The sequence below is a fragment of the Anguilla anguilla genome, chromosome 10 (assembly GCF_013347855.1).
Source record: "Anguilla anguilla isolate fAngAng1 chromosome 10, fAngAng1.pri, whole genome shotgun sequence".
Lineage (NCBI taxonomy): Eukaryota > Metazoa > Chordata > Actinopteri > Anguilliformes > Anguillidae > Anguilla > Anguilla anguilla.
Window position 1 is genome coordinate 22,994,503 of NC_049210.1, and position 13,914 is coordinate 23,008,416.

Here is a 13,914-nt window from a genome sequence, read left to right on the forward strand (position 1 = left end):
TCACAAACAGATTGTCCAAGACCATATATGACCACTCAGTCTCAAAAGGGATATTTCTACGTGTAAAACCAATGGTAAGGTTGTATATGTATTCAATATTTAGTCCTATATATTGACTGTAGAATGACATGGTATCATTTTTTAAAACCTTGTCTAAACCTCGTTTATTTCGCTATTCAGTGAGCAGAGTTTTCACTGCTCTATTGGCATATCTTACGGCTACTGTCGGGTTTATCTTGTTGCTACGACGGGATACGTTTTGAGTTGTGAAAGAATATTTTTATGAATGCCCATATAAACAATATTGTCCATTATGTCATGGGTGGGGGGTGTAGTTGCAGATGAGACTGCAGGGAGGGGGTACTTGTTAAATGAACGACCAGAGCGCCAATGGTGGTGCTGCGAAACTCAGTATTCAGCATAGTCGTCTGCTAATGAAACTTAAACAAAGCGTTTCTGTTTTTAACTCATACTTTGGTTGCAGTAGCACTGAATGTCTGAGGTCAGTAATCTCGGCACGCTGGCGAACCGGCCACTAGGGGCTTTGAGCTAAAGGTTAATTAAACCACCTAGGTCTGCCTGCTACACATATGCATTTTTGAGGGACAGAACTGTAAAAGACTACTTCCATCTGCTCTCTACAACATCAGGCACAATAAGGCATAAAATATCATCACACTGACAAATGGAACAAAAAAATGCACAAAAACCAGGACAGGGAGAAAAGAATAATGACTCAAAGAATAAGAGGAGGTGGAACGTACAGAAATGAGAGAGGGAAAGTGAGGGAAAGAGAATGATGGAGAGGGAGCATCACATGAAAAGTGGAATGACAAATTTAAAAGATAACATGGTGGAAAAGTTTAAGAGAGAAAGAGCGACAGACCTGCTTGCATGGAGGGTGCAGTCTCACCGTGTGGTTGGCACTGTTGCAGTTGATCCAGCAGTCACTGTTAAACTTGAAACCATTGGTGCACTGGTACATGCCGTGGAAGATGGGGGGCGGGGGGTCACAGGTCACAGGCTCACAGGCCCCCTCTTGCCAGCTCCCGTCCTCTGTGCACTGCCTCTTGAATGCCCGTCTGGTGGACACACAGTGAGAGAGAGACGCTTGTAACGCAAACGTGATGAGGCAGGTGAAATGCCATTCATCGCTGGAGTCAGGCATGGACGGAAGTGGAAAGTCCAGGGGTCAGAATGTAAAAGTCCTGCCTTGAGTTTCTTCCGTCCATGAACATGGCCAGCTGATTTTGGTACTTAGTTCTACCCCCTCACTGAAAAATTGTGCCAATTAGTAAATCCATGTGATTGGAACAAAATATTGGGAAGGACTTTTACTTTTTCCGAACCTGGATTTTCCACCTCCGGGGATGGTGGCCAAGGCCAGCTGTTTCAACCAGCTAATCCAGCCGACCATTATTCTCTGTCCATGCCAAATCCCTGAACTGGTTCTTTCTACATCTGGCCACTTAGCTGCATCTGATTGGCTGCACAAGCCCTTGCATTCCTACCCACTGGGCTTCCCCAGGTCTTCACTGCAAATGAGAAGAGAGCTCTCAAGTCAGCCATCCCAGTCAAATAAAGGAGAGTGAATTTTTTTTTTTAAATACATTTAAATTATTTTACAAAAGATTTATTACTTTGAAAATGGAATTTTCAGGGGGAAATTACAGGAAGCAAATTAAGTTCACAAACCCTGAAAAAAAAAAAAAATTATATATATATATATATATATATTATTCGGGCAATTTTACATGACCTTTCAAGGACACTGGTATATTTTACAGCATTCAATGCAGCATTCAGTCCATTTCTTTGCAGAGAGGATTTCAAAGAATGGTGAAATGCATTTATCATGGCAATAAAGCCTGTTTGAATTTGACAGAGAATCATTACACTCTGACAAAAGCCATGATTCAATCAATATTTGACCTTAGCTTTGACACATGTTAAATTTAAATGTTTATTTAACTCTTCACAAACTCAGTTCATCGAGTGTAGTAACCAAAAAAATAGAAATGTGTAATTATTATTACTTATTTAACACAAATGGTAATTATTATTTCTTTATTTTATATTGATATTACGTTTATTACACATAACATGTATTATGCTAAAAAGAGATTGCTGCAAAATATTGCATTAATGTTTATAAAGGCAGTCATTCATAATTTGTGCAAGCAAATAATTTGAGTAGCTATCATAATTTGTGTAGCTATCATTTTTACTACAGTCAATTAAAATAAAAAGATTGTTCAAGTTGCGTTTATTGTCATTCTTCTTGTTACAAATGGGTGTAAGAAAAAAAATGGAATACAGTAACCCAGGGATCACAATGCAGTATAAGAACAGCCATAAACAATTAAAAATAGAAATAAATACAGGAATGAACATTATAAAATTGTTTTAAAGACAATTAGCGATAAATGCAAAGTATGGATCTTTCCTGCTTCTGGGATTTATATCAAAGGCGAATTGGAAAGCAAATGAACTACGAAAACCACTCATTAGCTTATGATTGTATTGCATAGGAAAGCCCCGAAATTAGCAATTCAGCATATGCTGGGCGGCGATCTGTGTCACAGACCTGGTCTGAGTACCAGATGGAGATTAGACTGACATGAAAATTGCAATGACCTGCACTCAAATTGCAACGCACTGCTAGATCTTGACTGACACACCTCCAGCAGTGTCTTTCCTTCTACTTTGGTGCACAGTGAGCCACAAAATTACCAAACCACTAAGGAGCATCAAAATTTATGATAATACCAGTTCGTCAGTGCGAGGGCTGGCCATGCGCTGGACAGAAAATAGCACCCCAAATGCACATTTATATTGACATTCAGGCATTTTAGCAGAGACTACTTACTATAATGAATGCATAAAGGTTGAGGCAAGGAACAGATCTGATGCCAAGTCATCAGCGTGACAACCGATTGTAGCCAATAATTCATAAGCCGATAACATAAATTTAAGTGTATGTTGTATGTCAGTTAGATGTATGTAAAGCTAGAAAACTTTCACTTTTTAATCAAATGTAGCCGGGTTTTCACCAGAACACTTAGATGGCGTTTCACTGACTTTTCACCACAAAAATTTTCAATGGGGATATAAAAATCAGATGTTTCCCTGAAGCTAAAGGTGGTAGAAGCGTGATGGCATCTGACCTCTTGGGCTTGTCGGTGTTGGGAACGTGGTACCCGGGCTTGCACTTGTACTTGCAGAAGGAGCCGACCTTGAGGCCAGTGGCATTGCAGCGCTTGGTTTGCAGCACAGCATTGGGTACAGGCGGGGGGGCGGGGCATCGCAGCTCACAGAGAGCCGCGGGGAAAGACCACATCCCGTCCTCCATGCACGTCAGAGTATTATTAGAGCCTAGAGAAAGCAAAGGGGAGGACGGGGGGGGGCAGAAGAACGGCCAGATAAATAAGCACGAGATGGGGGGTGGGGTGGGGGGAGGAATGAGTAAAGAGAAAGAGATGGAGGAGAGCATGGGGGGAAGGGGCGAAGTGGAGAAAAGGCGAGACAGAGACAGTGGTGAAAAGACAGAAGGGGAGGCAGAGCGTCAATTGCCCTACACGTGCTAATCGCTTGCCGCTGTGATAGTAAAAGGAAATAAGTTTCATATTTCTAAGTTAAGCCCATAGATTAACTGTCCTGTCCACTATCTGACAGAGTCATGCATTATTAATACAGTTCATATCAGGTCTTGATTTTTCTGAACATTTTTTACCCTTCTTCACCTGTACCTGTTTGCAAAGGCTAAAGCTTCAGAAACATGTGATGCCCTAAGAGCCAGAGTCATCAAGGTCTCATTGCAGTGTATCAGTTTTGCTAATTATTGCCAGAGGAGAAAATGTCAGGCTAATGGGAAAATGGCTTGATAAATGGCAGGCTGTTCTCACCTACAAGCTGCGCTGGCTCTTTGCACTGGAAGGAGCATTTCTTGCCATACGTGGTTCCCTCTGGAAAGTGGAAGATGGCGGGGTGGACGTGGTACTTGTCCGGCCGGCCGCAGTCCACCGGCTCGCACGTCACCTGCTTGTTCCACTTGCCGTCGGCGCAGGTGATGGTCACCATGGAGTCTGACTGAAGGGGGGCACAGAGACAAAAGCATTCACGAAACATATTGCATACTTCCGTGTCAAAGTTTATTCTGGTTACATTCTACCAAAATAAAAGTTTTCTTTCCTTCTTCAGATGAACAGCAAAGATTGTGGATCTTAAGACATAAAGGGTTAAGAATGCCACTGGGTTGTATTGTGTTTCGGGATTCATTTAAAATAATTAACTCAAAGAAAAACTAAGATTTTTAAAAATACCAACAAAAATAATTTGTTCCTGGCTAATAATAACAATATTCCTGGCTCGGCACTGTTATTGTTCGAGATTGTGAAGTGATTGCTGTTCCTGCCAAAATGGCTATTCCTCATTTTCATTATATTAATTGTACTTTCCTGCTTTACTTAATATCTCCAGAGAAAAACACCGTCTCCCTCTCCTGTGAGTCCACACACCAGGAAGAGTTTGCAAGGCCTGCAATGGGGAAAGGCGCGTATACCCTCAGCTACCGGCTGTGGGAGGAATGAGGCGCACTGAAGCGTTCCTATGATTAGCGGTGGTCGAAGAAACAGGAGAGCCACGCACGACCGACAAGGACCAGGCTGCGTGTTTTGGAACCAGGAAAGGGCGACCAGCTTCCCCTTTTTCACAACTCCCATGGACTTCACACTGGAAACCAGGAATCATTTCTAACAACGGAACGAAAGGACTGAAGTAAGGTTGTAACTCTGAGAATAGTGTAAGTAGCAAAGGACTGAATGTAGTAATATTTGCAACTAAATGTATATGATGATTATAATTATTATGGTGTTTAATGATTAATGTAAACGTCCAGTATGTTCGGTTGGCTCTAAGCCATTCACCGCACTGTGTTAGTTTCATATATCATGCACAGAACTGATCCTGCATGTTACGTATTTCAATTACTAACTGGTCGTAACATGGCATGATCTCGAAAAACGCACACTGGTAGCCATATAGTCAAGATCTGTTTGGTACGCTTCATGCGCCATTGTTTAGCCATCTTTAGCTAATTTCAAACCCCGCTCCATCCTCGATCCTTTGTTCTCCTGGAACACGTTACGCAACTTCATGCGTAGGAGAACATCCAACACTCCTCACATATACATGCACGCACACACAACGCCCACACACACGTGCACTCACATAGTTTATTATATCTCATTGTAGTGAATTGTGCTTTGCTCTTTTCGGTACTTTGTACTTAATAAACTTTATTATATTTACAAGGTTGTCTGCATTGATATTACTCTTTTGTTGAATTAAGTCAGCCGCTGCTAATCAAATGAACTTAGAATACCTTCACCTCTTAGCTAAATCATTTATATTAATTTAGTATTAGCTTAATGTGTAATTTTAATAATAATTAATTTAATTATTAATTTAAATGGCCAATTTATAGTTTGTATACTTAACTTATGAGACTGATCATTATATGCTGGCACCACCTATGAGGATATTGATGTATATCTTCTACATGTTGGTGACCCACTATAAGAAGTAGCGGCATGTCCCCTACACTAAAAACACACATTTTTCTCCCAATCATAAAATAAGCATCAATCTCCAATCCTGTCATCGATTGATAGCATGTTGGCTCAGTTTTCCAGAGACCATAATTAAGAAATCCTTTCTGGCGGTTTACACGTGTCATTCAGAACTCTACAGCACCAATGAAAGGATCGGTGCAGCGACTGCTCTGTATGGGCTCTCCTCAAGTGATGCCATCGTCCTCTGTCACGGGGCATAACAGAACGCAAAACACAAACACGGTCCCTGCTGAAGCCACGGCTGCGGCACTCCTGAAGCTGCCACGTGCTCGCCTCCCGGGGCAGAGCCAGAACCTGCCAGGACATGCGATGGCCAACTATAACTCGCTGAGACAGTGGGCAGAGAGAACAGGCACATAACAGACTGGTGGTCCTGAAAATACACCACAAATGCCCCCACAGCAAAGATGCCATACATACCATGTTAAATCCCAGTTGAGGTTGCCTGATTTACACATTCGCATCTAATTTGCGGAGAAATTTTTTAAATTCAGTTTGCGTATTAAAACTGTTATCTCTCAGTATTACACCACATTTTCAAACATTTCTGTACAACTTAACACTATACAGCAGTGTTTTAGGTTCCTGTTCAAATGTAACCTTCACAATTTAACCAACAGGAGTGTGTGTACTTGACTAACACGTGCTTGAATGTAACTGAGATACACACCTCCTGACTTTGAAAAGCTGTTTAAGGATCTGTCCACCTATGCCATAAGTCTTTTTCTACACAGTACATGTTTTGAGATTGACAACTTGGCCACAAATGTATGGTGAATGCATAAAACTTGCAAAGAAGATAAACATTCAGTTATATCATTAAACCAACCACTTTCAAAATGGTTGGGGTAACAAAATCTTTCTGAAACCAATATGGGGCTGCTTGCCAAAAAAGTCTAGAAACCCATGTTAATAATGGCATTGGGCACTGGGGGACTACACAGCTTGTGGTGGGAACAAGGCAAGCCAGTACAGCCAAAAATTATTTTTAAAAGAAAAAGCATATAGGTCCAGAATAATAGACACGTGATAGCTTAGAGAGTACAGATCGCCTGGTCAACATTGAGGTGCTCCATCCACCTGGATGCAGTGCTGTTTTTATGAGCCCTATAAAATAGCGGATGAGAGGAATCATCCTCTGCACATCTCTGTACCAGGGCTTCCACAGCAAGGAAAAGTTTCGAAAACTTTGCAAAGGAGCATTCAATTAAAGCCAACGGCGTATTCCATACAGTGACGCAAATTTCTCCTGTGGTTACGCAGCTGAGAAATTGCTGCTGGGACGTGGTTTTCAATAAGGCTGCAAACTGAAATCAAGACTTACCTTAAAACAAAATTTATGAGCAAAAATCACATGATAAAAGTTATAAAACAACATAAAGTGTTTGTTGTGAATCAATCTATTTTCCACTTGACCTCTGAGGCGGACAATCATTCAAAACCCAGACCTCTGAACTCTGAGTTTCTCTGGGCACATAACTAGAGCATGAACGCACAACAGCTGCGATCCAACCGCCAGCGCCGTGGGCTGAAGCAGAGGGCGAGATTCGGTTGAGGAGCTGCACGATAGCCACAGGGAGGGATGAGCCATTTCTCGCCTCTTCAGCTTCAGGCATAGCTTGAGAGCCGGGTTTTGCCAGATTCCACAATGCCGCTTGCACAAAGAGGCCTGCGAGCCCAGTCTCCACACTGGCTTATAGAAGCAGTCTGGGAGGCATTCAGGCCCCCCACATCCTTCAGACACGCATCCCGAGGAGGGATGACTTATGGTCATGCACTCAGAACCGAATGGGTTCACGGCACCATGTGTCTCTCTTTTTATCGGCTGTGTAAAAGTACTTGTGTCCAGTTGCGCCAGCTGTGACAAGAGTTTACACGTAAAGTAAAACAGCACTTTGACATTTCACACCTTATGAGGAAGACTGTTACAAAGAGGAAGGTCCTGTTGGGTCAAAAGATCACGACCTCCACGCACGTGTTAACGTGTCCCATGGATTTTTCATGCCTCATCTACAGTGAGCACCATAATTCATTGGACAGTGACACATTTTTTGTTATTTTGGTTCTGTACTCTAGCACTTTGAGTTTGAAAGGATACAATGACAATGAGGTTGAAGTTCTGACTATCAGCTTTAATTTGAGGGTATTTTCATCCATATCGGATGAATTGTTTAGAAATGACAGCACCTTTTGTACATGGTCCCCCCATTTTAAGGTACTACAAGTATTTGTTGAATTGGCTTGACAGATGTGTTTCGTTAGGCAGGTGTATTCATTTGTGACGTTAGTGAATGCAGAAGAGAGCTGTTGATGTCTAGTCTTGATTCTAGACTTTGTAATTGCCTTTGGAGATTGTTGTTGGGGTGTGACAACATGAGGAAGACAGCAGTGTTGATGCAAATTAAGCTGGCCGTCATAAGGCTCAGAAATGAAAATCAATCAATCAGGAACGTTGCAAAAACCCTGGGCGTGCCCAAGTCAACAGTTTGGTTCATCATTAACAAGAAAAAAACAACTAGTGAATTATGTCAAAATACCCGGTAGACCGAGGAAGACCACTGTAGTAGATGACCGGAGAATACTATCTATGATGATGAAAATCCCCCTGACAACCCAACCGATCAAAAACACTCTCCTGGATGCAAGTGTAGATGTGTCAAAGTATACCATACGTACAAGACTACACCAGCAGGACTACAGAGGGTACACTACAAGATGCAAACCACTGATAAGCCTGAAGAACAGAAAGGCCAGATTACAGTTTGCTAAAAAGCACCTAAAAGAGCCCCAAGAGTTCTGGAACAAAGTCTTGTGGACAGATGAGACAAAGATGAACATGTACCAGAGTGATGGAAAGAGGAAAGTGTGGAGAAAAAAAGGAAATGCCCATGATCCAAAGCATACCACCTCATCCGTAAAACATGGTGGAGAGGGTGTTTTGGCTTGGGCCTGTATGGCTGCCAGTGGAACTTGTCTTCATCGATGATGTGACTGCAGACAGAAGTAGAACAATGAATTCTGAAGTCTACAGAAATATTTTATCTGCTCAGATAAAACCAAATGCCTCAAAACTCATTGGACGGAACTTCATCATGCAACAAGACAATGACCCGAAACATACTGCTAGAGCAACAAAGGGGTTTTTGACGGCCAAAAAGTGGAAAATCCTTGACTGGCCGAGTCAATCACCGGATCTGAATCCAATTGAACAGGCATTTTACATGCTGAAGAGGAGGCTGGAGGCAAAAAGTCCCCGAAACAAGCAGGAACTGAAGATGGCTGCAGTACAGGCCTGGCAGAGCATGACCAGGGAAGATACCCAGCGTCTGGTGATGTCTATGCGTCACAGACTTCAAGCAGTCACTGCATGCAAAGGATATGCGACCAAATATTTAAAATGATTACTTTATTCTACATTATGTTAAACTGTCCAATATTTTTGATTCCTGAAAATGGGGGGGGGGACTATATACAAAAGGTTCTATAATTTCTAAACGGTTCATCTGATATGTATGAATAATACCCTCAAATTAAAGCTGACAGTCTGCACTTCAACCTCATTGTCAGTGTACCCTTTCAAACTCAAAGTGTTAGAGTACAGAACCAAAATAACAAAAAATGTGTCACTGTCCAATGAATTATGGTGCTCACTGTATACGGCGTATTTGTAAACATTAAAACTTGATCATCGGGACATGAATGTGTTTTTGGAATGGCCATTTAGAAAGGGTGCTAAAAGCAGGTACGGTGTTATTGACTTCATAAAGACTGCAAAGCACAGCAACAAAGCTAACAAAGATGGCAAAAGAGCAAGAGAGCCTTGTCTGTCTGTCAGATAGCCAGGGTGAGCATGCTTAAAGAAAAAAAAAGAAAAAATTAAAACAAAGATGCCTAACTCAGCCATATGAAAATGTGCTTTGTTGAAGCAGGACCCCCTTTACTCTCTCTGCTTTTGGTCTCCATTTGTGAGGTTTTTTCATTGAGAAGTCATTGAAGAGGGGGGAAGGGGGGTGTTTCCAGGGGCAAGCCCCTCCCACTGGCACAGGGCAGATGTTGTGTTGCTGCCTAGAGGCCTCGAAAGAGGAGGAGAGAGAGAGCGCACTCTGTGGGCCCCCGGCGGCAGACCAGGCATGCAGCCTGCAGAATGCAATGCATATGTAATGTACTGTACCAGGACATGTACCAACAGTATAATCTGGACAAAACAGCAGGAAACAGGATATAAAATGCAATCCAGACACAGATGAAAAATGTTTCTTTTCTGCTCCCCCCCTCTCTGTCCCCTCTCTCTCTCTCTCTGTTTGCAATGGGAGCCTTTATTGGAAACAGCTCCTTTTCAGGTCACCGTGAACCAGAGTTATGACTGAAAACTGGAATGGAAGACCACACAAGGGACTGCACTGCTGTGCCTGCTCGTGTGCGTTTCAGATCCCAAACATTTCAGAGATTATGTAAGGTTCTGAGTTAGCCAGACCTGCTAGCTTTTCCATGAAGAATTGCTCTCGGCAAAAAACTACTGCAAACTCTCGCTTGAAATCCATACATTACAGTCAATGCAATATATAGATATTTGTACTGTAGACTTACAGTAGCTGTTGAGCCTGTACAGTAAAATGTCCAGTTTATTCAGCTCTAACAGAGCGCATGTCAGTCCAAAATTTAACACAGTCCAAAAGCATTGACATAACACTGAACATTTTACTGTGTATAGTTGCACTTGACTTCCTTGCACAGGGAATCTTAAAAGCAGGCAGATCCAAATTGACTGGCCAAATAGCAGAAAAGCAGCGAAGTTGCTTTCATTCCACAGTGTTAGGGTTCTGCCACTTTCAAAATTAATTCCATCATGTCTGCTTTGTCAATCATGCAGATGACATAGGGCCAAAGCTCTGAACATGGGTCAGGTGACTTTTAAGTCATTGCAGGGACATCATCAAGAGGAAGCCTGAAGGGAGCTGGAGAGCCTATCTTGACAGAAGCATTTTCCCAGATTCCTCAGCCACGCATAAACCTATTTGTCACTTAGCACACTTTACCTCAATAATAAAAATGCACATACCTAATTTGGAGTTTAAAAGCTGCTTTATATGCAGGATACCTTAGAGAGGTGTTTATGACCCCATGAAGGGTCTGGGGATCTGTTGTGGCTAAGGATGGCTTTGGTCTAGTGCTCTGATACAGTTAAGAATGGTTAGGGTTTGCATTCTGAGGTGGTTAAGGATGGTTTGAGTATGTGTTCTTTACAGAGGTGGACATTCCAGGGGTCAGAAAGTAAAAGTCCTGCCATGTATTTCATTCACCCCTGAATTCAGCCAGCTGATTTAGCTCTACCTCCTGGCTGAAGAATGGTGCTCATTAGCAAATCCAGGTGACTGGAACAAAATCCTGGGATGAACTTTTACTTTCTGAACTTGGATTGCCCACCTCTGGTTCTTTGATGTTTATTGATGCTTTGGAGTATGGACTGGTTTACAAAGGTTTGGGTAAAGTACCGTTAAGGATGGTTTCGGTCTGGGGTTCTGGTATGGTTATGAATAATTTGTGTCTACATTATGGTGTGGTTAGGGATATTTTCGGTCTGGTGTTCTGGTAGATTTATGAATGATTTGCCTACATTACGGTGCATCAATTAGTGTAGGATACTTTGTGTAGGTTAGAGTTAAGTATGGTTTGGGTCTCATGTTCTGGTATAGTTAAGAATGGTTTGTGTCTATATCATGGGGTGGTTAAGGCTGGTTTGGATTTGTATTCTGATATGGTTAGGGATGCCTTGGAGTCTGACATGGTTAATGAAGTTTAGAGTCCTGGTATGATTAGGAATGGTTTATTTCTACATGAAGGTATTGGATGGTTTGGATCAGGTGCATTTAAGGATAATTTTGGTCTGGTGTTCTACTGTGGTTCAGAATGGTTCTGGCCTTGTGTTATATTGTAGTTTAGGACAGATCTACTTCTTTGTCCTCTGGAGGTAAAAGACCTGACCATAGGTCACTCTGACCTCTCCAACCAGACAGACCCCCTCCCGCCCCTCACCCCACCTCCCCCCACTAGTCACCTAGGGAACTCTGTCTGTCTGACCATAGTCAGAATCCAATCTCCTCCCCACCGACCGCTTCTCACTTTTCCCACAAGCTTCAGCCTCTCGAGTCACTGGAAAACAGCGCCTATTTATAGCCTGGGAAGCGCCCGCACTACGCGCCGAAGGCACCAGTCTACAGACCACACCCGGCAAAGTCCCCACACCAGCCGATAACACGGGGAGCAGAGGAACTATTCCAGTCTCGGCTAATGAGCGCTTCACATGATTTCTGCTTCTCAGTGACAGTGAGCAACTGCGGGTCAGTCTGAGGATAACCACAGACTTGTGTCGACAGCTTCATGCATTTCACAGATTTTAATTTTCCCAAAGTGTGGCAAGCGAGGAAGAAGGCGTTTGGAGGGTGGGGTGGGTTGCAATAATTATCACTACAAACTTTTTCAGGATCCATATTAACTATAACAGGCTTGAAAGCTGCTCTTTAGAGCTGCAGTTACAGACAATCCAGAGTACTGCGTACATACACCATACCATGGCCATCAGTATCACTGCAATTGGTGGCACACTGCTCAGCAATGTCAATGCCCCGCCTACAGAGGGCACTCACTGGAAACTTTTCTTCAGCAGTGAGAGAGAAACAAGGGCAGGGGCAGCTCATGCACCCCATTATTCTTTCTCTCCCTCTCTCCACACCAATCTTATGTTGCTTTCAACCCTCTTCCTTCATACATTCTCCATCACTCTAGCCAGTGTGGCAACCCACCCTCACTCCCTCTCCCACTTTGTCATTCTTTCCAGCTGTGGTGGAGAAGGACACAATCCCCTCCAGTGGGTGAGTGGGGTCCTTGGTGTCACAGAGGACGTGTTTGTTTGTCGGTGACACTGCCACCAGGAGACTCCTCCTGAAACATGATGTTCAGGACACCACTTCATTTTTAATGCTCCAAGGGGTTCTATTTTCACCATCAAGAAAAAGGAGAAAGCCTTTATCCCACCACGAGTGAGAATGTGTGACAGCGAGAAAAAGAGAGAGCAGGAGTGTCAGAGATATAGAAGGAACAAGGGTGTTAATATTTTCTGTAGAGCCCAGCCTGTTAGCACTCTGATATACCATCACCATAAGAATTGTGCAGATTAATGGTTTTGGTTTGAAGATCAAAATATATACTTCTAGTCAACAAGTGAGTCCTTGAGACAAACAACTGTATAAGTCCAAAAAATAAAAAATCGAGATAGCCCTGTCACATGATCGTGTGATGCCCACTTTGTATATTGGGGCTGTTATGTGGATGTTTCCACACGATTGATACTCTATATTTTCAACTTTAAAATAGTCTTATGCGGAAAAAGCGTTTATGTCCAGAAGCGAGAATGGAAGTACAAGCCGTATGCATGTTACATTACATTACAGGCATTTGGCAGACGCTCTTATCCAGAGCGACGTACAACAAAGTGTATAACCATAACCAGGAACAAGCATGACGAAACCCCTAGAGAGAAGTACTGGTCCAAGTGCAGGGAACAACCGCATAGTTCAACTTGGACCCTGAAGGTTAAACTGATTAACACTACCACAACGAGAACGGCAACAACGCAGTCTATGGAAAAAAAATACAAGCAGTAGTTAAGACAGTTAATGCACCTAAGTCACCTACGAAACAGCTGCCTAGTTACAACCCTAAGCTTACAGTTATTTACAGGGGGGTAGGGAGGGATGGGGAGAGGTGCAGCCTGAAGAGGTGAGTCTTCAGTCGTCGTTTGACATGGGTCAGTGTCTCAGCTGTTCTGACCTCCACAGGGAGGTCATTCCACCATCGTGGGGCCAGAACAGACAGGAGACGTGTTCTGGAAGTGCAGGTGCGAAGAGGGGGAGGTGCTAGGCGTCCTGAGGTAGCAGAACGGAGGGATCTGGCTGGCATGTAGGGTTTGAATATCTTGTGGAGGTATGCTGGGGCTGATCCCTTGACTGCCTGGTATGCTAGGACCAATGTTTTAAATTTGATGCGAGCTATAACAGGCAGCCAGTGGAGGGTAGTGAGCAGGGGAGTGACGTAGGAGTGTCTGGGGAGGTTGAAGACCAGACGAGCCGCAGCATTCTGAATGAGTTGCAGGGGTCTGGTGGCAGATGCCGGTAGTCCAGCCAGAAGAGAGTTGCAGTAGTCCAGGCGGGATAGAACCATTGCTTGGACTAGGAGCTGGGTTGAGTAGGTGGTGAGAAAGGGGCGGATTCTGCGGATGTTATAT

The 13,914-nt window shown here is 43.2% G+C and overlaps 1 protein-coding gene across 2 annotated transcripts in view; it reads right to left on the minus strand.

Annotated features, from left to right (window-relative positions):
* The window catches only part of pappab (pregnancy-associated plasma protein A, pappalysin 1b), a 155,951-nt gene that overhangs the window by 33,894 nt on the left and 108,143 nt on the right, over positions 1-13,914 (minus strand). The window contains exons 15-17 of one of the 2 annotated variants that reach the window (XM_035380451.1): positions 3,906-4,089; positions 3,168-3,375; positions 914-1,082 (exon numbers count right to left, since the gene is read on the minus strand). In XM_035380451.1, the coding sequence (XP_035236342.1) occupies positions 914-1,082; positions 3,168-3,375; positions 3,906-4,089 (561 nt within the window). Of the gene's footprint in view, positions 1-886; positions 1,083-3,167; positions 3,376-3,905; positions 4,090-13,914 lie in introns of both variants that reach the window. The other variant, XM_035380450.1, reaches the window with a different exon arrangement.